General features: G+C 42.8%; 1 protein-coding gene across 2 annotated transcripts in view; it reads right to left on the bottom strand.

Annotated features, from left to right (window-relative positions):
* The window catches only part of EPM2A (EPM2A glucan phosphatase, laforin), a 202,291-nt gene extending 178,982 nt beyond the window's left edge, over positions 1 to 23,309 (bottom strand). Inside the window, exons 1-2 of one of the 2 annotated variants that reach the window (XM_082248846.1) lie at positions 23,184 to 23,309; positions 13,736 to 13,996 (exon numbers count right to left, since the gene is read on the bottom strand). In XM_082248846.1, the coding sequence (XP_082104972.1) occupies positions 13,736 to 13,991 (256 nt within the window). In that variant the 5' untranslated portion in view covers positions 13,992 to 13,996; positions 23,184 to 23,309. The remainder of the gene's footprint in view (positions 1 to 13,735; positions 13,997 to 23,183) is intronic. The other variant, XM_082248847.1, reaches the window with a different exon arrangement.
* Between the last annotated feature and the right edge of the window lie 300 nt (positions 23,310 to 23,609).

The following is a 23,609-nucleotide window of genomic DNA, read 5'->3' as shown; positions in this document are numbered from 1 at the left end:
TGCCTCTCAGGGCATTTCTTAGGATGTCTACTTTCCAAAAAGTGGTAATTTGGGGGGGGGGTTTGTACTGCCCTGCCATTTTAGCACTTCATGAAATTTGATAGGCAGTCAGAAAGTAAAAGCTGCATAGATTCCAGTATTTACACCATAGTTTGCAGACGATATAACTTTTTCACTTTAAGAATCCAGAAACTTATAGGTGATGCGCTTACCGGACAAACAATAAATAATTGCAGAGATAAATCACGAAGGAGTGAACTTGATTGTAGAAGACACATGTGATGAACTCCCAAGAAATTAAGTCATAAAATCATGGAAAAGAAGAGAACGCCATAGCATAATACCATAACGATAAATTATTCCTTAAACACCCTAAATTGCACCATGCAGGAGTTGTGTAAATCCGTCACCAGATGTGGGGCTGCTTACCAGAGAAAACTATTGTGCAGGCATATAACACTCCCCAAATGAGTGATCACAGAGACAGATGATGACGAAAGTGGAAGAAGACCACCACCAATATAAAAGCCGCTTACCAGATTGAGGATGGATATAGGCAGATAGAGACAAATGCCAAACATACCAGGACCACCAACACTGACAATAAGGGCCCCTTACCAGACTCAGATAGTAATTGCGCAATGTATGGTATCGGGACAGATCCAATCCACCGACATTCACCACCGATAGATAACTCAGACAGCAGGGTCAGGGTTGAAGATGATCCCAAAAGATGAGCCAATAATCCCAGTAGATGGGCAAAACCAATCCAAAATATAAAGAAAAAACGCCAATAGTGTAAAAACGTAACCACTGGTTTATTTTGATAAAGGAAACACACTTACATTCTGTTAAAATCAAAGAGCATGAAAAGCCGCCGGCCGGACGGCAAGGCACATCCGCTCGCTTGGAACGCTTCCAGGGATGACGTCAGCACGCCGTGACCTAATGACGTTTTGTCCTAGAAGACGTTTTCAAAGGTGCGGACGGCGCGCTGACGCCATATCTTATGCCCCGCTCAACCGGATATCCGGTAATAAGCGAGGCTTGTTCCGCCATATTACTACAGGGAATCGATACAGACCAATAGACTTATTAGCCTGAAGCCAAGTCACGGTAAAATTATCAACATAGCATGTATCGTATAATACATAGGGCATGGGCATCGTAACACCATAAACCCCTATATTACGAAAATTTCAAAATTAAACCCATTGTTTTGAATAGCTCCATTGCAGTGGGCTCCATCTAGTGGCCAAATGGGAAACACAATAGGCTCTGGTGAACAGCGATTGAGACACCCATTTCCCCATATAAATGAAGGAATTCAATATAAATCAATGGGCTAAGGACAAAAAGTTAGATAAAAATTGTGTAAGAATACTTAAACGTGACCTAGAACAGGTTTTGCATGTAAGATAGGCATTTTGGCACCATAAATTCCCAAATGTGCCAAAAATTTAGGTCAAGCAATGCAGGTGACAGACTCCATCTATTGGTCAAAAATCGATAAAAGCACAATACATTCATATAAATGACACTCAACACACATGGATGCCCAATGCAATAGAATGTTAATACAAAAATGTTTTAAACAAATGAATGTTATATCCCACTAAATTCACTAAATGAAAATAAATTAAAATAAGATACATTATAACCATATCTCATTAGGTATTACAACTATAATATTATCTGTATTAAAAAGGCACTTAGTGTCTACTTAGATCATTCCTATTAGATATCCGGTTGAGCGGGGCATAAGAGATGGCGTCAGCACGCCGTCCGCACCTTTGAAAACGTCTTCTAGGACGAAACGTCGTTAGGTCACGGTGTGCTGACGTCATCCCTGGAAGCGTTCCAAGCGAGCGGATGTGCCTTGCCGTCCGGCCGGTGGCTTTTCATGCTCTTTGATTTTAACAGAATGTAAGTGTGTTTCCTTTACCAAAATAAACCAGTGGTTACGTTTTTACACTATTGGCGTTTTTTCTTTATATTTGGGATTGGTTTTGCCCATCTACTGGGATTATTGGCTCATCTTTTGGGATCATCTTCAACCCTGACCCTGCTGTGTGAGTTATCTATCGGTGGTGAATGTCGGTGGATTGGATCTGTCCCGATACCATACATTGCGCAATTACTACTGAGTCTGGTAAGGGGCCCTTATTGTCAGTGTTGGTGGTCCTGGTATATTTGGCATTTGTCTCTATCTGCCTATATCCATCCTCAATCTGGTAAGCGGCTTTTATATTGGTGGTGGTCTTCTTCCACTTTCGTCATCATCTGTCTCTGTGATCACTCATTTGGGGAGTGTTATATGTCTGCACAATAGTTTTCTCTGGTAAGCAGCCCCACATCTGGTGACGGATTTACACACCTCCTGCATGGTGCAATTTAGGGTGTTTAAGGAATAATTTATCGTTATGGTATTATGCTATGGCGTTCTCTTTTTTTCCATGATTTTATGACTTCATTTCTTGGGAGTTCATCACATGTGTCTTCTACAATCAAGTTCACTACTTCGTGATTTATTTCTGCAATTATTTATTGTTTGCCCGGTAAGCACATCACCTATAATTTTCTGGATTCTTAAAGTGTGGATTTCAGTACTCACATCAATTTGGAGATTATCCATTCTCACTAGGACTTTTTTTTTGCACTGGCACTTGATTAATTTTATTTTGTTTTGTTTTTGGACATTGATTTGTTCACCTCATTCAGCGCGACTTATTTTATATATTACTTTTTAGGGTGTGGTCACGCTTGAAGTTGCTGCTAATATTTGCCATTTACCTATAGCGCAGTTAATTCTCCTTTCTTTTTTTTGAAAGGTGTTTATTTAAATTTTTGCATAACAGTAACAAAAAGAAAACACAAGGGCAACATTGCCCATAAAACAAGTGTAAGGCAAGCATGTAAATTACACAAGGGTATCAGAAGACATCTTAACCTAACACCACAGACAGGGGGGAAGGGGGGGGGAATAGAGAGGGGCCAAACGGCCCAAATCAAGGGGGGAAGGGGAAAAAATGGGATGCGTACCACAAAGAGCCAGGAGGGCCAAGCGACTGCGAGGCTACACTCCCAACCGGTTGTCACAGAGATGGGGGGGGGGAAGGAGAAAGGAACACACCAACAAGACTAACCACACCATACACACCCACACATCCACAATCACACACCGTCCCCTACCTCCAGGTACCCACCCCCCAAGATAAGGGGGGGGTATAGAACATACAACTCATGTAATAAAACAAATATAAACCGCATGACATCCGGGGCTACTCAGACTCAGTCGAGAGATAAGCTGGAGGGCAAAGGGGCATCTGCCCAATACGATTCTTCCACATCAAGACAGGGCTGCCAGACATTAGTGAACTTTTTAGGACACCCTCTACTCTTATAAATTAGCTTATAAAGCGGAACATCACTGCGCACCAAAGTATAGAACTCCTGTATGGTAGGCGGTTCAGCCCTCTTCCAATGTAACAAAATAAGTTTCCTGGCATAGAACAGTAAGATGCGGAGCAGGATCCTAGGGCGTACACGATGTACAATGTCATTCAACACACCCAGCAGGCCTACCTCAGGAGTAAGAGGGACCGACAGGTGCAGTTTATTAGTAAAAAAGGCAAAAATAGATGTCCAGTAACCTTTAACATGGGGACAGGACCAGAACATGTGGAGCAAGTCCGCAGCAGGACAGCCGCACCTAGGGCAAGCGGCTCCCGGGGCTACCCCCATACGGACCAACTTCTGGGGTGTATAATGCAGATGATGGATAAATTTAAACTGTATTAACCTATTGTTTGAACTAATAAGATCCTGAAAACAAACCTCCGTGGCCTCCTCCCATGTCTCCTCTGTCAGGTCGGGCAAGAGCGCGACCCACCGGCCCATGGCCATTTTAAACGGGTCAGCACCCGCCGCCTGCAGCCTCATATAAAACGTAGTGACCATTTTATTTATCCCTTCAATAGACAATAACAGCTCCATCGGGGATTCCCTGAGCTCCAGGGTCAGCCCCGCAAACTGCGCACGGGCGGCGTGGCGTAATAACAGGTATTTAAAGAAAAGACGGTTGCTCACACCATGGTGGGCCTTCAGGTCATCAAAGGAAACAAAATGAGACGACCGAAAGACGTGAGAGACATGGGTCACCCCAAGTCCAGACCACCAGCCCGAATCCGGATGACCATAGAGCTCGGGGAAGTTGTGATTATCCCATAATGGGGCATTGGGAGACACAGCAGGCGTCTCCACTAACAACTTATTACCAGCATGCCAGGCCAACCACCCTACCTCCATAGGAGAGTTACGGGAGCAGCGTCTAGGGACAGATCTGTGTAGGGCATCCGTAGCCTGTGCCTGCGAGCCATGCATGGCCAATACGAGAATGGTGGAGGAGTTACCAGGAGAATCGCCGATAATTCTCCTTTCTTGATATAACTTTTGCGCAAACCAATCAAAGTACGTTTATTGAGATTATTTTTGTTAAAGACATGTAGCTAAATACATTTTGGCCAAAATATATGACATAAATTGAGTATATTGGATATTTTTTAAAAGACAAATTTGAAAATGTAATTTTTTCTCAAAATCTTTGCAATTTTTTATTAATATCACAAAAAATCAAAAGCGCAGAGGTGATCAAATACCACCAAAAGAAAGCTTTGTTTGTGGGGAAAAAAGGACGTAATATTAGTTTGGGTGCAGTATTGCATGTCCGCGCAATTGTCAGTTAAATTCACGCAATGCCAAGTTGAAAAAAGGGGTCTGGTCTTTGAGCAGCCAAATCCTCCGGGGCTTAAGTGGTTAAGGAGTATATTAGGGAGAAAGGGAAAGAAATGAGAAGGTAGAGAGAATGAAAAGAAAGGAAATAAAAGAAGAATGGAAATAGGAGGAGAGTGGGGGGGGTGTAAAAAATACAAATAAATACTTTACCCAAGAAAAGCCATAATTGTTTTTAAAACAAATTTTAAGGCCGGCAAATTAAAGTTAGTCAAGTTAGCAGAAGCATACTGACACTGTTACACTTGCCATGAGAATCTAGGCATCTATAACTTGGTTGGGGAAAGGTTAAAGTATATATAAAAAACACTACAGCTTTTATCCAATTTTATTTAACTGAGCTGAGACCACTAACTTGTCAGTGTATTAAAGTATGTCAGTTTATCACTATATTTGCAGTGGCTATTTTTTTGTAAAATAACTCTTCCAAGGCAGCAGTTTTACAATTGTATCAGGAAATAATGTCGTCTCTACTTCCAACATATGTCACTTTGCAATCCTCAGCGTGTTAGAATGATCTGACCTTGTGATTCAAAAAGGTACCTCAGTGTTTTATCGATCCTCTGCTATTCATCGCTTAAGCTGGATTCATACAGTTTTCTTTGATACATTTTTTGTTGAATTCATATGGGTTAACACATGTATTAGGATGGCTGCAAACACACATTATGAAGCACATCGATGTATCACAAAGTACATTAGGACACTACTACAGGACTGAGAACAAAAGGCATAGCTCCCAACTGTCCCTGATTTTGAGGGACTGTCCCTGATTTGGAACAAAGTCCTCTTTCCACCTCATTTGTCCCTCATTTGGGTGTGATATATATAGTTGTATATAAAATGCCCATTTTTTTTTTTTTTTTCAAAAAAAAGCATTTCCTGGTGCTAAACCTTTCATCCAGTAGGTTGTGTGTTTGATCCCTGTGCCTTAAGTGGTAGGTGTGGCCAACATCCCAAAGAATAGTTTAAAAAAATTTTGGTGCCTCAGGCCAAAGGGGGCGGGACTTTAAGGGCCAGTCAGGTAGTAGAACACGTAGTAAAATAAATATTACAATTTATTGAGAAAATGTTGACAAGATAATATGTACAAAAAATAATAATTAATTCATAATTTGTGCCAATGGGTGAGAGAGTGAGAGTAAAATAAAGGAGTGACAAGGTGAATGGTGACTTAGAGCTCTGTCTATTCTTGCTCATGCATATGAGCTTATGTAGAGAGAGTATCTCAGGTACTTCCAACGCGTTTCGGCATTATTATTAATATATTGCCTTTATCAAGGAAGAGGGGGAGTCACCATCTCCTCAACTATATCTTTCAGACATGGTGACTCCCCCTCTTCCTTGATAAGTCACTATTCACCTTGTCACTCCTTTATTTTACTCTCACTCTCTCACATGGGTCTATAACCCATTGGCACAAATTATGAATTAATTATTATTTTTGTACATATTATCTTGTCAACATTTTCTCAATAAATTGTAATATTTATTTTACTACGTGTTCTACTACCTGACTGGCCCTTAAAGTCCCGCCCCCTTTGGCCTGAGGCACCAAAAATTGTTTTAAACCTTTAATCCAGTTTCCAAATTGCTGTATTTGTAAATTTCATAAGCCAGTATAAAGGAATAGTAGTGGTAAAAAAAAGAATTTATGAGTTTAAAAAAATCATTTTTTTTAATATAATTCTCCTTTAAGGGGGCATGCTAAGGGGTGTGTCCTACGCCTACATACTTTTGCTAATAGGTGTCCCTCATTCTCATATCAATATGTTGGGGGCATGCAAAAGGTCTGTCCAACAAGCAGGCATTTACTGCTCAGTAAGAATTATCCTGTATAAATGCCCTAAGCCCTGGTCATAAGCCCAGGATATGTGCACTTACTCCTCAGTGATTGGCATATAGGCACTACACCCTAGTGGTCACCATGTATGTGCTTTAATAAGCCATAATCAGCTTCAGGCTCAAGGTCCCTGGCTTCAGTTCGTTAAACCATTCAGTTGTCAGTCCACAAGATACACTACATTACCAAAAGTATTGTGACAACTGCCTTTACAAGCACATGAACTTTAATACCATCCCAATTTTAGTCTGTAGGGTTTAATATTGAGTTGGCCCACCCTTTGCAGCTATAACAGCCTAAATTCTTCTGGGAAGGCTGTCGAAAAGGTTTAGGAGTGTGTCTATGGAAATGTTTGACCATTCTTCCAGAACCACATTTGTGAGGTCAGGCACTGATGTGGATAAGAAAGCCTGGCTCGTAGTCTCCACTCTAATTCATCCCAAAGGTGTTCTCTCGGGGTTGAGGTCAGTTGGGAGCATGAAATTGTCCAAAATGTCTTGGTATGCTGACGCCTTAAGAGTTCCCTTCACTGGAACTAAAGGGCCAAGCCCAACACCTAAGAAACAACCCCCCACCATTATCCCCCCCCCCCTCCACCAATTGATTTGGTTCAGTGCACAAAGAAAGGTCCATAAAGACATGGATGAGCAAATTTGGGGTGGAGGAATTTGATTGGCCTGCACAGAGTCCTGACCTAAACCCGATAGAACATCTTTGGGATAAATTAGAGTGGAGACTGCAAGCTAGGCCTTCTTTCCAACATCAGTGCCTGATCTCACATATGCGCTTCTGGAAGAATAGTTAAACATTCCCATAGACACACTCCTAAACCTTGTGGACAGCCTTCCCAGAAGAGTTGAAGCTGTTACAGTGGCAAAGGGTGGGCCAACTCAATATTGAACCCTTTGGACTAAGACTGGGATACAAGAAAAAATGGGGGAAGAAAAAGATGGGGTTTTGAAGGCCTTGATGAGATGATCAAAATATGATGCAACACAGTAAATTAAGGCAGGATTATGATCGGATGGGCATATAGAGATGGTCCCTTAGAAGGAAATCTATAATCAGGATTTGGAGTATCCTGTGAGCTCTCTTTTCCCCACTATAATCAAGAGGCTTTTTGCCTACTTGGGAGCACTACCTGTATATTTGCCTGCCTGTACACCACACAAACCCCATGATAAGGTTCAAATATATTGTGTATCAATGGCAGTAGATGGTTGAATTTAAGCTTACGCTAATAACAATATATTGGGGAATGATATATATTAAAGTGTATGCATCGTATGTAAACGCACTGACACCCCAATGTTTTATGCATATACAGATCCTATAAGGCTATGCACATATTATTATACCATCACTGCTTATTGATATACTCCCTGTACCTGCTATATTACTTGAGCCTATAGAGGGAATTCCGCCCGCTCTATGGTCCTGCACTTAGTGGAACACTAGCTGGTTCTCTGGTCTCTTAAGCCCTGAAGAAGCAAAACCAAGCGAAACGCGTTGGAGGCACAGCGACCAATTCCTTCCTTTCTTGTTGAGACCCACCACTTGGTTATCCAATTTGTGTTCTTAATTTTATGTGATGTTGTTTGTTATGTGTATGTATGTCTTTGGAGCATGTTGGTACATGCCTTTTTATGTGAACAAATAAATATGTATTTTAATTAATTTACTGTGTTGCATCATATTTTGATCACCTCATTGTAACGCTTCTGCGTTTCTTATATGGTGTGGATTTTCAGCTGCAGAAATAGTTCCACGTCAGTAGTCATGTAAGAGATATGCTGAGATACCATTCCCAACCTCAATGACTCATCATGTGTGGAAGGTCTTATTTCAGCCAGTAAATACACACAATTAGCAAGCTGGTTCCTAGAATGACTTTATGTATGTGGTAACACAATGATGAAGGTTGAGGGATAGGTTGAGTGGAGGTGGTAGGTGATAGACACTTGAAGGTGAGACAGTAACAGATGGATGCAGGAAGGTTTAGCAATGTTGTATGGTAGCAGATGACAGAATAGCAGGTGGACATACAAAAGAGATCAACCCAGTGCAGAAAAGTAGCAGTAGTCTCAAGAGCTAGCAATCTAGTTATGCAGATGTGATAAACAGTCTTTACTATGCAGAGCTAGATAGTGTAAGCTTAGTATAAGTTTATAGAGAATTCCCCTGCGGGGTACTTAGCACTATTAGCGATACAGCCGAAGGGTGTTTCAGGAGAGGCGGATGATCCAGTAGCGGGATACAGGGATCAGCGCAGCGAGGTTCCGTCAGCGAAGTAAGCTTGCAAGCATGGAAGCTTCAAGCAAGGTTAGCATCCAGGTAAAGGTGTTTGAACGAACACATGTGAGTGAGAACCGGCGCTTTAAATAGCCATCTAGTCCGGCGCTGGGTGATGACAGCTCCAGTCTTAAAGGTGTATGCGCACCTTTCCAAAAGTAAATGGTGGGGCGCATACACTTGTAGAAAGTGTAATTTAGGGTACCAAAGGTACCAGAACATTACACTCATCAAGGCCTTCAAAACCCCATCTTTTTCTTCCCCCATTTTTTCTTGTATTACAATAGGGGTGTGGCCTACTTTTTACTGTAAATTTATTTTTGATAAGACTTGGATACCATTAACCACTTCAGCCCAAGAAGGTTTTACTCCCTTCCTGACCAGGTCATTTTTTGCGATACAGCCCTGTGTTGCTTTAACTGACAATTGCATGGTCGTGCGACATTATACCCAAATAAAATGTATGTCCTTTATTTCCCCACAAATAGAGCTTTCTTTTGGAGGTATTTGATCACCTCTGCAGGTTTTTTTTTGCGCTTTAAACAAAAAAATTTTGACAACTTTAGGAAAAAAAAAAAAATATATATATATATATATATATATATATATATTACTTTCTGCTATAAAACATCCAATAAAAAAATGTAAAAAATCAGATTTCTTCATCAGTTTAGGCCAATTTGAATTCTGCTACAAATTTTTGGTAAAAAAAAATCCCAAAAAGCGTATATTGATTGGTTTGCGCAAAAGTTATAGCGTCTAGAAATTATGGGATAGATTTATGTACTTTTTATATTTTTTATTGTTTTATTAGTAATGGCAGCGATCAGCGATTTTTAGCAGGACTCTAACATTACGGCAGACAAATCTGACACTAACCCGTGACACTTTTTTGGGACCAATGACACTAATACAGTGATCAGTGCTTAAAAATATGCATTGTCACTGTACTAATGTCACTGGCTGAGAAGAGGTTAATATCAGGGGAGATCAATGGGTTATGTGTACTCCTAGGCAGTGCTTTCTAACTGTGTGGGGGATGGGCTGACTGCAGGAAGAGAGAGATCTGTGTTCTTGATTAGTAGGAACACAAGATCTCTCTCTTCCTGTCTGACCGAACGACGGTCTGTCTTTACATAGGCAGATTCTGTCATTCCTCTGAACGATCGCACGTGGCAGCGTGCATGCGCACCACAGGGCAGATGGAAGAGATTACGTACAGGTACATGATTTTGCACTTAAGGGCCACCCTGCCACAGCAAATATACGTAAGGTGGTCCTTAGGTGGTTAAAGTTCATGTACATGTAAAGGCAGGCATTCCAATACTTTTGATAATAAAGTGGTATATGTTTATATAAAGTATATATATATATATATATATATATATATATATATATATATATATAAACACACGGCCTTTTTTCTCAGGAAATAGGAGGAAATAGGTGCAGGAACTCAACCACGACCCTCCAAAACCCCCCTCACCCCCACAAACACCCTCCAAACCATATTAAATGGTGTAGTCAAAGAGTCCTGAGTTCTGAGTTGGGAGAGGGTGTAGTGCAGAGTTCGGGGATGTGCTACATGCAGAGTTTGAGGGTGTTCTGCATACACAGTGCAGAGTTCAGAGGTGCACTTCAACTTCTTACACAGCTGTTTACCTCTGCATCCCCTATCCATATCTCACTTTCACCCCGATTCAGCTCTGACCTTTGCATGCAATCCCCCCCCCCCTTCCACTGCCCCATCTTCTCCTTCCCTCCTTAGACGATCCACCATCTTCCACATGTCTTACTTGTGTTGCTGTATTAAGCTGAAGCACCCAGCCAGTTTTATTACCTCCCAACACACTGTGGGTGGCTCTGCCTCTCTCTCTTGCAGGGAAATCATCCAGTTGGGGTTTTGGAATTTGCACTGCACCCCAGGCCCCTTCATATCCCTTGTACCCATCCTGCACTCTGTAGGAGCCGCTCAGGAGATCAGAGCCGTTGGGAAACAAGCTGTCACTTATAAACACAGAAGCTGAACTTCTGTGTTTACAAGTGAACGTGGTGAGCAGGGAGCAGAGGGCCTGAGCAAGAGCTGGTAGAACTGAGTTCCACCAAGTTCCAGCTAAAAAAAAAAAACCTATATATATATATATATATATATATATATATATATATATATATATATATATACACACACACACACACACACATACAGTATATACAGTATCTCACAAAAGTGAGTACGCTCCTCACATTTCTGTAGACATTTTATTATATCTTTTCATGTGACAAAATGACACTTTGCTACAATGTAAAATAGTGAGTGTACAACTTGTATAACAGTGTAAATTTTCTGTCCCCTCAAAATAACTCAACACATAGCCATTCATGTCTAAACTGCTGGCAACAAAGGTGAGTACACCCCCTAAGTAAAAATGTCAAAACTGGGGTCAAAGTGTCAATATTGTGGGGCGGGGGTCAGCTTGTCAGTGCTCAGACCATATGCTACACACTGCATCAAGTTGGTCGACATGACTGTCATCCCAGAAGGAAGCCTCTTTTAAAGATGATGCACAAGAAAGCCCACAAACAGTTTGCTGAAGACAAGCAGACTAAGGACATGGATTACTGGAACCATGTCTTCTGGTCTGATGAAATCAAGATGATCTTATTTTGGTTCAGATGGTGTCAAGCGTGTGTGGCAGCAACCAGGTGAATAGTACAAAGACAAGTGTGTCTTGCCTACAGTCAAGCATGGTGGTGTGAGTGTCATGGTCTAGGGGTACATGAGTGCTGCCGGCACTGGGGAGCTACAGTTCATTAAGGGAACCATGAATGCCAACATGTACTGTGACATACTGAAGCAGAGCATGATCTCCTCCCTTCGGAGACTGGGACAGGGCAGTATTCTAACATGATAACGACCCCAAACACCCCTCCAAGAGAACCACTGCCTTGCTAAAGAAGCTGAGGGTAAAGGTGATGGACTGGCCAAGCATGTCTTCAGACCTAAACCCTATTGACCATCTGTGGGACATCCTCAAACAGAAGGTGGAGGAGTGCAAGGTCTCTAACATCCACCAGCTCTGAGATGTCATCATGGAGGAGTGGAAGACTACTCCAGTGGCAACCTGTGAAGCTCTGATGAACTCCATTCCCAAGAGAGTTAAGGCAGTGCTGGAAAATAATGGTGGCAACACAAAATATTAAAATGTAATAAACACAAATGAAGTGAAAACACAAAAACAAACTTGTGTTGATATATACACAGAAATCGTGGTCCTGCATATGTATAAATGGGTGTATTAAATGTGACTATTATCCAAACAAAGTCCATAAGTGTCCATAATGTATAAATATAAAGAATGATGATGGATCCAAAACGAGAACCAACTAAATGCTCAAATTAATTCCAAATGAAATATCTGTGATCCCACCACCTGTGAGGTATCTTCCTTACCAGACGGGTAAAAGTAAGGTGCAATAATCTCCCCAAAACAATCTCTGTGAGGTAAAGGAAATCCACGTGAAAAAGCCAAATATCCAAGCCTCTTACCAGAGTAGCTCCACAGTTAAAAGGTCATTGATTTGGTTGATAAATTTTGAATATACATTTTTAGACCAACTTTCTGAATATAGGCATTTGGAAGCAGACAAAGAATATTGGCCCACCTGTTATATACAGAGGAGGACCACTGAGATCGGAGAGTGCCGTAGCGTGCTGTAGTGTGCCGTGAAGTTCTGCGGCCAATCCACGGGCCATGGGCAGCATCCAACTCATGGATAATGCCTATATGGGCTTTCTCTTCACAGAGGTGAACATTGGTGGAACATCGTGGAAGAGTGTAGGAGCCATAAGTGTATGCTTCTCAGAATACCCAGGTTGATCTGCTGTGATTGAAGAAAGGGCAGTGCCTATAGGGACGCATCCATGAGCTTTGTTTTACCCATCTGGTAAGAGGCTTGGATATTTTACTTTTTTCACGTGGTGAACACAGCATTGGATTTCCTTTACCTCACAGAGATTCTTTTGGGGAGATTATCGCACCTTACTTTTACCCGTCTGGTAAGGAAGATACCTCACAGGTGGTGGGATCACAGATATTTCATTTGGAATTAATTTGAGCACTTAGTTGGTTCTCATTTTGGATCCATCATCATTCTTTATATTTATACATTATGGACACTTATGGACTTTGTTTGGATAATAGTCACATTTAATACACCCATTTATACATATGCAGGACCACGATTTCTGAGTATAGATCAACACAAGTTTGTTTTTGTGTTTTCACTTCATTTGTGTTTATTACATTTGAATACCATTTGTCTATAGCGCACCAGACAATTTATTCACATATTATTTCATACCAGGTAAATAGGACCTTTGGTTGCGGCTTACAGACACATCAGCGCACCCTTTATACCACTTTTTCAGCACAAAATATTGACACTTTGGGCCCAGTTCGGACATTTTCACTTAGGGGTGTACTCATTTTGTTGCCAGCAGTTTAGACATTAATGGCTGTGTGTTGAGTTATTTTGAGGGGACAGAAAATTTGAACTGTTATACAAGCTGTACACTTACTACTTTGCATTGTAGCAAAGTGTCATTTCTTCAGTGTTGTCACATGAAAAGATATAATAAAATATTTACAAAAATGTGAGGGGTGTACTCACTTTTGTGAGATAATGATACATATATATATATATATATATATATATATATATATATATATATAATTTACATATATCTGAATTTATAACATATGAAATCTCCAGACAAAATATCAGGTACAAGGTTCTAACCAATTTTACCTTCCCAAATCAGGACACCAGCTTCTTTCTTTATAAACTTGAACCAGAAGTTTTCAGTATATGGTTCTTCCAGGGACACCTCTCCTACCCATAGAGATGGTTCAATTGTGGACAAAGGACATCGAGTAGGCTTCATTGGAACAGCAAACTGAGGGTCCCAGGCTCCCATCTCCTTTCGTGATCCCAGTACCAGAAGTTCAGTGTCAGTGTGGTTAAGAGTGATGACTACACCAAAGCGAAATAGTATCTGCTGCATTATTCCTGTAATAAAAAAAGGCTCCTCATATGTCTTTCCTACATTAACAATGTTCATATATTTTATGATTTTCTTTGAAGCTCTAATACAAATACTAGAACTTACATTATTTCCTAAAATGTCAGGTTTTACAGCTGAAAAGTTTTACATTAAGTACTTTTTACTGCTGATGTTTTTATCAAGGATAAAAAATATGTATGAATAAAGCATAAAAACATATTTCAGTTTTCTTATTTCATACAAAATGACATTCAATTATACCAGTCAGATTCTATGTCCCCAATGTACCACACATACGGAAAAAAAAGGAAATACACATGCCCCACAGTCTCCCTAATTTCCTGAGGCCTTTCCCAGGATTTGAGCTAAATCCGGGAACGTGTGGATCCACTATATGTCCCAGTGCTAGGTACTGAAAAACTTGTTCCAGCACCCAAAGCTAGTATCTGACCTTTTGCCAAAGTGATGTGCACAAAGGAGAGTGAGGAAATTTGCTTTCTTTTTGTCCTTGTGAGGAACAGGTCACATGACACAAAGCACCATGGAAAGTCTAGAATAGACTTCCTCAGAGGCACCACACTAGTCCAAGGTCTGAAGTGGTTGTTGAGAGGGAATAGAGGAAGAGGGGTTGATCTAAGGTCTGAAGGCAGGTGAAGGGGCACTGATCTGGGGTCTGAGGAGAAGGTGAAAAGAGGCTGATATGAAGTCTGAACTGAAGGTTAAGGGGGGGCTGATTTTAAATCTGAAGAGAAGGTCAAGGGGGCTTATCTGAGGTCTGAAGAAGAGGTGAAAGGAGGCTAATCTGAGGTCTGAAGAAAAGGCGAAGGGGGGCCAATCTGAGATCTCAATAGGAGGTGAAGGGGCTTATCTGAGGTCTCAATAGGAGGTTAAGGGGGGCAGTCTGAAGTCTTAATAGAAGGTGAAGGGGGCCAATCTGAGGTCTGAAGAGGAGGTGAAGGGGGGCTGATTTGACGTCTGAAGGGGAGGTGAAGGGCGGCTGATCTGAGGTCCGAAGGGAAGGAGAAGGGGCTAATCTGAGGTCTGAAGGGGAGGTAAATGGGGCTCATCTGAGGTCTAAAAGGGTAGGTGAAGGGGAGCTGATTTGAGGTCTGAAGTGAAGAGGTTTTAGAAGCTAATCTGAGGTGTGGTGGGCAGGTTAAAGGGGGTTGTGTATAAGGGCTGAAAAAAGGAGTTGACACTAGACCACTTCCTCCTCACATTGACGTTAATACCCAGGGCCTTTTGTTTTCCAAAACACTGACTCCAGGGAATTTATTTTCTTGCTTTGACCACTAATGTCCCTCTCCCTAATGTTGTGGTATGTTTTTCTCCCACTGAGGCTGGGGTAGTTTTTTCTCCCGCTGACCAATTAAACAGAGCAGTTTTTTGTCCAATGACTAACTCCAGGTATTTTACTCCCATTGACCAATGACGCCAGGCATTTTTTTCCCATTGACCAACAATGCCAGGAATTTTTTTTTCCACTGACCACCAACAGCAGAGCAATTTTTTTATCCTACTGACCAATGTCACTGGGCATTTTTTTCCTCCTCCCCCCGACAGTACCTCCAAACTGTCTCTAACTTAGAGGGACCTCTTTTGGAGCAAAATCCCTCTGTCCATCTTTTCTTCTGAGTTGTATTAATAAATACAATACTTAAACTCCAGTGTCACACTGCACAAAACCTTTCACACAGACCTATTTATTATCACATTATTGTTTTAGACAGCTAGTCAAAAGGAATCAGAATGATGAAAAAAAACACTTGAGTTTAGTCAATCATTTTTTGCTTACCTAAAGCCCCGTACACACGCACCAATTGTCGGCCGAACGATCGGCCGTCTTTTGTCCGGTGCTGTCCTGTCGGGTTGAAAAGTGCTAAAGACTGCGCACAAATTTTGTCGGCCAACAACAGCCGACTGCAGAAGTGATGTCATGTGATGATTAACTTTCCATGTGTTTTTTCTTCTCTGAGCATGCCCAGTCTTGCTCATGTGCTATTTGTCGGCCGAATTCTGTACTGACTGAGGAACAATCGGCCGTTCTGGTGTTGGCCAACAAAAATTTTAAAGGCTGCACACCAGATTCTGTTCGGCCGAAAAGTCGCAGTCGGTTGTCGGAAGCATCATACTAACCAGCCGACAATCGGCCGATCGGACGGTGGCCGAATATTTACGGCCGACAATCGCTATATGTGTACGGGCCTTGACTCTTCATTGGCCACATATCCGTCTACACTTTGTGCTAAAGAGTTTCCCTCTTTCCCATCTCAGAAAGTTGGGAGGTATGCCATATTTACCAATTATCTATACTATATAATCACTACTATTAGCTGCTAGGTAGTCTTGCCCACTCATACATACCAATAGAGCATTCTTTTAGGTTTATGCATGCAGTTTTTATGCATGCAGTTTTTATACATGCGTTTTCATGTATGCATTTCCTTTATATGTGCATTTTTTATATATATATATATATATATATATATACACATACATACACACGTGTATTCTATATGTATTTGCTATAAATTCTTCATGTTACTTTTGGTAAAGTTCCTTTTTTTCAGTTTTTATTATTGGTTGTGAGTGGTTGGCTCAGGATTTTCACAGCAGCATTATATGCAAGAGATGTGGTTTCGTGTTTGCCTTTTTCTTTCCTCTCTCCACCTTTCACTGCCTATTTATTGCTGATTTGTTATTGGCTGAGCCCGGGATACCCCCCCCCACACACACACACACACACACACACACTCCCCATTAAATAGAGTTTGCCTGTTTATGATTTTCAATGGTTTCAGAAAGGAGCCTATAGGAGTTCCGAAAATCTCCGCTGGGGCAGGCTGGTTGCATACATACATAGCAACCAGCCCGCCCCAGGTGTGACGTCACATCCTGCCCCGTTTTTCACAGTGGCTCTCCTCACTTCCTGGAACATTGGACTTAGTTTTCTCACTGACAACACACTGTTTGCTGTCACAAGCGGTTTCCATGCAACATGGCATGGCTGCAAGCTCTTTGTTTTTATATTTCTGTGAGTTTGCATTTGGCTTTTTATTTGTAATAATTAATGCTGCACTTAGTTGGCGCCCCCTTTTTTTTTTAATTCATAGATTAGTTCCTGTCTCAGGTGTAGCTGCCTACTGAAGTACAACACCCTTCCTATGGGAGCATTATGAACTCCTTATGAACATTTTCTGAACTACCTATGCTAAACAAGTATATCTTCACATTTCTCTAGGGAGGTAGAGACCTACTTATGTGGTTGGTGCATTAGCATTTATTTGCACCACAATTTAATTTGGTTTTTGGGGGGTATGCCACTGACCATCAGAAATAGGGCATTTGTAAATAGATGATCAATGTATGTAACATAATCCTTACTGCTACACTCTGTATGCTTTTTTATGTCTCAGTGGTTTCCAGTTCCTATGTAGCCATTAAGTGTTTAATTAGGTTCCATTATAAGGTAGGTTTACACCGAAAATTATATGTGATGGAAGAAAGAGTTTTTTTTTAATTGTATGTGTCCTGAGGTTTATGTAAGTGCAGGGCTCTCAATTTTGTCACCGTAATTACAGACCATTTTCTGGGAACAAGGACAGTGGCAAACATGCTCAGTGTGTACTGCAAGTAAGATCAGACTCTTTGACCACGCCACTTTAAACCATGCCAAAATTATCATAATGTGGCCCTGCCTACTATCTAAAGTTGGACGGCATACATACACACAGATTTCCAGTCTCTCGCCTTGATACAAAATGGAGCCTATTTACTTTTTATAAAAACAATGCAGATGCCTTGTGTTGCAGTGCTTTGCAATAGGGAGCTCTGTGGCAGGTTCCCAAACACATGTGCTGATCTATTCAGCTCCTGTGCTTAGAGATGAGCTACTGAAAAATCAGGTTGTTGAAGCACTGATTGCTGCCTGGACCCAGAGGAGCCACTAAGCCCAGGTGTTATGTTAAAACAGCGCTTGGACAAATTGCAACTATCCCACCCCCACCTGAAAATGGCACATGAGGTTCAAGTGGTTAAAGGAGACCATACAGGTCACGCAATAATGGGAGAAAATACAAAAACAAATCTATGTCTTTAGACACTGCAAACCTTATACTACGGCTGACATAACTCAAACGAAAGTCGAATCTTTGAATTTGTCATCCAGTCAGGATTCCCCAACCCTCCAAACAGTGCAAACACATTTATGGAAAGATCATTTTGTGGTCGGCTCATGGCTATACATCCAACTGCCGCTTCTTTTACTTTATACTTCCAAAGTTAAAGCAGTACAGTAAGGCATAGCTCCCAACTGTCCTTGATTTCAAGGGACTGTCCCTGATTTGGAACAAAGTCCCTCTTTCCTCCTCATTTGTCCCTCAGTTTGGTCTGATCTATATAGCTGTGTATAAAATGCCCTATTTATCTGTCAAAAATTATATTACAGGGCTAGACCTTTCATCCATTTTCTAAATTTCCACATTTGTAAATATCAAAAGCCAAATCTAAAGAAACAATTGTGCTAAAAAAAAAAGCACTTGTGGGTTTAACCAATTTATTTATTTTTTTGTTTAACCAGTTCCCGCAAAATCACATACCTGTACGTCATTTTGAGGAAGTAGTTGTACCGGAGTGATGCCTGCAGCTAGATGCATTAGCCCAATACCGTTTTTGGAGTGGACAGTTGGCTTTCATCTGATTATCTGTTATCGCAAGCAGCGGGAGGGGACGTCCCCCCCCCCGCCACCTTGCGCTGCTCTGCCCGCTCCCGCCACTTCCGTCAGGTGGCCTGGAGTCCCGAACAAAGCCAGATTCGGCTTTGATCGGGTCTCGATGTAAAAACCGGGATGTGACGTCACAATGTTACTTCCGGTTTTCTTGGCAGCCAACGGCGCCAATTTAAAAAAATCTAAAGTATTCAGAAACGCTGATCTTGGCATTTTGAACACCTTGAAGTGCAGAGGAGGGGTTTGGGGTCTTTTAGACCCCAGATCCCTCCATAAAGAGTACCTGTCACTGCCTATTACTGTCACAAAGGATGTTTACTTTCCTTGTGACAGCAATAAAAGTGATCAGAATTTATTTTTTTTAAAAGAGGCAGTTTAAAAAAAAGAAAATAAATAGGAAAAAAAAGTTTCTTAAAGCGCCCCATGCCCGTGTGCTCACGCACCAAAGAAAACGCATACGTAAGTCACGCCCGCAAATTTAAACAGTGTTCAAATCACACATAGGAGGTATTGGCGCGATCGTTAGAGTAAGAGCAATAATTCTAGCAAAAGAACTCCTCTGTAACTCTAAATTGCTAATCGTTAAAAATTTTTAAAAAGTTGCCTATGGGGATTTTTAAGTACCTTAGTTTGTCACCATTCCACGAGTGCGTGCAGTTTTAAAGCGCAACATGTTAGGTATCTATTTACTCGGTGTAAAATCATTTTTCACAATATACAAAAAAATGGGCTAACTTTGCTGTTTAGTTTTTTTTTAATTCAGTAAAGTGAATTTTCCTAAAAAAAATTGTGTTTAAAAGACCACTGCACAAATACTGTGTGACATAAAATATTGCAATTATCGCCATTTTATTCTCCAGAGTCTCTGCTAAAATATGTCTTGAAAGGTGAACACACAATGCTGGTTTTAATCAACGATTGACGAGGCACTAGCTCATATTCCTTAGGAGGAAGACGAGCTTGTGCCTCATCGAAATGTTGATTAAAACCATTGTTGTGCGTTTACCTTTAAAGACCCCTGAGTGCCGCTCTCTTTTTTGGTTTATATGCGCTGCAGTTTTTATCCCTGATTTGTGTGCGGTGGCAGCCATTGGATATTTTATATATATATATATATATATATATATATATATATATATATATATAATGTTTAGGGGTTCTAAGTAATTTTTTTCTAGCATCAAATACTGATTTTAACTTGTAAGCAACAAATGTCAGAAATAGGCTTGCTTATGCCTCATACACACGCATCAATTATTGGCCGGGAATTTTCGGCCAACGTCCGATCGGCCGATTTTCGGCTTGTTGGTATGATGCTTCCGACAACCGACTCTGACTTTTCGGCCGAAAAAAATCTGGTGTGCAGGCTATAAAATTTTTGTTAGCCGTCAACACAACGGCCGATTTTCCGTCAGTCAGTACAGATTTCGGCAGACAAAAATCTGATGAGCAAGACTGGGCATGCTCAGAGAAGAAAAAACACACGGAAAGTCAGACATCCCAACCTGCAAAAACTCATTTCAGGGAGGTGAGCCCCCCCCCCCGCACACACGTCGCCGGCGCACCCCCCCCCCTTTCCAATTTAACACTACCAGAGAATAATGAAATGAAATGTAATCAGTATACCTGGTCACTGGTGCTGGTACTGCTCACTGGTGCTGGTACTGGTACTGGTCTCTGGTACTGGCCTGGTCACTGGTGCTGGCCTGGTCACTGGTGCTGGTACTGGTGCTGGCCCTGGTCACTGGTGCTGGTGCTGGTACTGGTGCTGGCCTGGTCACTGGTGCTGTTCACTGGTGCTAGTGCTGGTCACTGGTGCTGGTCCTGGCCTGGTCACTGGTACTGGCCTGGTCACTGGTGCTGGTACTGGCCTGGTCACCGGTGCTGGTACTGGCCTGGTCACTGGTGCTGGTACTGGTGCTGGTCTGGTCACTGGTGCTGGTACTGGTCACTGGTGCTGGTACTGGCCTGGTCACTGGTACTGGCCTGGTCACTGGTGCTGGTACTGGCCTGGTCACTGGTGCTGGTCTGGTCACTGGTGCTGGTACTGGCCTGGTCACTGGTGCTGGTACTGGCCTGGTCACTGGTGCTGGTACTGGCCTGGTCACTGGTGCTGGTACTGGCCTGGTCACTGGTACTGGCCTGGTCACTGGTGCTGGTGCTGGCCTGGTCACTGGTGCTGGTACTGGCCTGGTCACTGGTACTGGCCTGGTCACTGGTGCTGGTGCTGGCCTGGTCACTGGTGCTGGTACTGGCCTGGTCACTGGTACTGGCCTGGTCACTGGTGCTGGTGCTGGCCTGGTCACTGGTGCTGGTACTGGCCTGGTCACTGGTGCTGGTACTGGCCTGGTCACTGGTACTGGCCTGGTCACTGGTGCTGGTGCTGGCCTGGTCACTGGTGCTGGTACTGGCCTGGTCACTGGTACTGGCCTGGTCACTGGTGCTGGTGCTGGCCTGGTCACTGGTGCTGGTACTGGCCTGGTCACTGGTGCTGGTCTGGTCACTGGTGCTGGTCTGGTCACTGGTACTGGCCTGGTCACTGGTGCTGGTACTGGTGCTGGCCTGGTCACTGGTGCTGGTACTGGCCTGGTCACTGGTGCTGGTCTGGTCACTGGTGCTGGTACTGGCCTGGTTACTGGTGCTGGTACTTGTGCTGGTACTGGCCTGGTCACTGGTGCTGGTACTGGCCTGGTTACTGGTGCTGGTACTTGTGCTGGTCTGGTCACTGGTGCTGGTACTGGCCTGGTCACTGGTGCTGGTACTGGCCTGGTCACTGGTGCAGGTCACTGGCGCTGGTCACAGGTGCTGGTCACTGGTGCTGGTACTGGCCTGGTCACTGGTGCTGGTCATTTGCTGGTACTGGTCTCAGGTGCTGGCTCTCTGGTGCTGCTCTCAGGTTAGGTCACTGTGTCTGTCACAGAGTGGGGTGTCACGATGATTGGTCCCCCCGCGCGCCAAAATGCCTCCTGGAGTATAAGATGTGGCTGTAGTAGAGAGCAAAGCCTCTGCTTGCTCTCTGCAGCTCCTCCCACAGGCGGAGTGCATGACTCGTATCACTCCGCCTGTGAGCCGGATCTACTTCGGCTCCGTGCAGGCTTGCTGACACACTCTTCTGCCTGCATCGATGAGTCATCTGACTCACACACAGACAGAGCTGGGATATTGCCCTGAGCTCGCGGGTGTCCGTGAGCTCAGGGTGGAAAGCGAGAGTTTCCCGCGACTTGCGGGAGACTTGGGATGTCTGGAAAGTAAACCAGCACATGACATCACTTCTGAAATAGATTTTTGTTGGCCGAGAAAATTCCTGTGCAGTCTAGGCACATTCAAACCAACAAAACACAAACTCTGGACAAAAGTCGGACGATCGGTCGGCCGATAATCATTGCGTGTGTACGAGGCATTAGTCTTTAAGTGGTTAATTCTCTTTGAAGGGGGTGTGGCAGGGCCTGCGTCCTATGACTGCATCTTTTTGCTAATAGGTGTCCCTCACTCCCATCTTACAAAGTTGGGAGGTAGGAGTAAGGCCCCTTTCACACGAGCTTTCCGATCAGGTCTGCCTGTCAGTTTTTCAGGTGGACCTGATCGGACAATCCATGCACCTCTATGGGCCAGCGCATGTCAGCGGTGACATGTCCGGCTGACACCTGCTGCTATCCAATCCGATCCTGTCCATGCAATCCAGACTGATGGTAACCCTATTTTCCATCCGTCTGGAGAATGGGATGGGATCGGATGAAAACGGACAGGCGGTCCGTTTTCATCCGATCTCCCATTGAGGAGAGCGGGTCTCTGACAGGTCTGTCTCCGCATGCTCAGCAGGGATCGGGGGATCGATTCCCCACTGAGCAAAGCGGAGTCGACTGGGCGGAAAGCCTGTGTGAAAGGACCCTAAGGCCCTATGCACACAAACGCTTTCAGGTATGTGATGTAAATTCTTGGTGTTTTGCATCCAGGAGAGACAGCATCAGACTACAGCTGCCCATAGTAAGGAATGGCTGTACACTGGTCAATAATCTGCTTTTGCATAAACCCATACACACGAGCATGTATCCCTGAAAATGGCTTTTGTACATCCAGGTTTTCTATGCCTGTAAGTGTGCATAAGTTTACATAAGCATACCGTGCACCCGTATACAGCTAGCATACAACCATACATTACTACAGTATAGCTGGCTGTTTATCCTGGGCCCACAATAAAAGTCAGAGTCATGAGGCCTAAATATCTACACAGACATAGGCTTATTGTACTGTAATGAAGAGGAGACAGGCATGCCATACAAGTTGTGCTGTTAACCAAGGTGCAGTCTACCAGTATTCCTAAAATGTATTCCATGATTGCCTCTGTTGTTTATTTTCAGCTGAGTCAGTTATGCCAGTGCTTATGCTTTTCGTAACAGATGCCACAAAAATATCAGAAAGCATTAGAATGGAAATATGTAGTATCATTTGCAAGAGAAACCTGTACCTTTGTATGCAGTTCAGCACAGGCCTTGAGGACAAGCTCTCTATTTGCAGCTCAGGAATACTGGCACAGATCTACTGAACAGTCAGTCCCTCCTTCTCTGTGCAATGGAGCAGAGATCTAGTTGCTGCACATAAGGAGAGGGAGGGGAAAGAGGTGGCTCAAACCACAGCTAATATGCTGTGCACCATGCATAGTCCGTAAATAGACGGCTGCTGCTGTCTTAGTGTATGTATAAAACAACTGTGTGTTATGAACAGACAGATTTATCACCAGCATTGCTATGTCCATTCAATGCTAGTAGTTTTTACTGTTAAAAGGCAAGTTTGCTAAAATTTGCAGATGTCAGTGTGTAAGTGCAATTTTCCTCCCTTGATAAACTTGTTTTCATGCAGATCTCAATAGCTAGTTTTTGATTTCAATGATTTT

Source organism: Pelophylax lessonae (assembly GCF_965119305.1).
Source record: "Pelophylax lessonae genome assembly, chromosome: 3".
In the NCBI taxonomy this organism is placed as follows: domain Eukaryota; kingdom Metazoa; phylum Chordata; class Amphibia; order Anura; family Ranidae; genus Pelophylax; species Pelophylax lessonae.
Note: the sequence above shows the minus strand (reverse complement) of the source record. Positions and strands in the feature narration are given on the sequence as shown.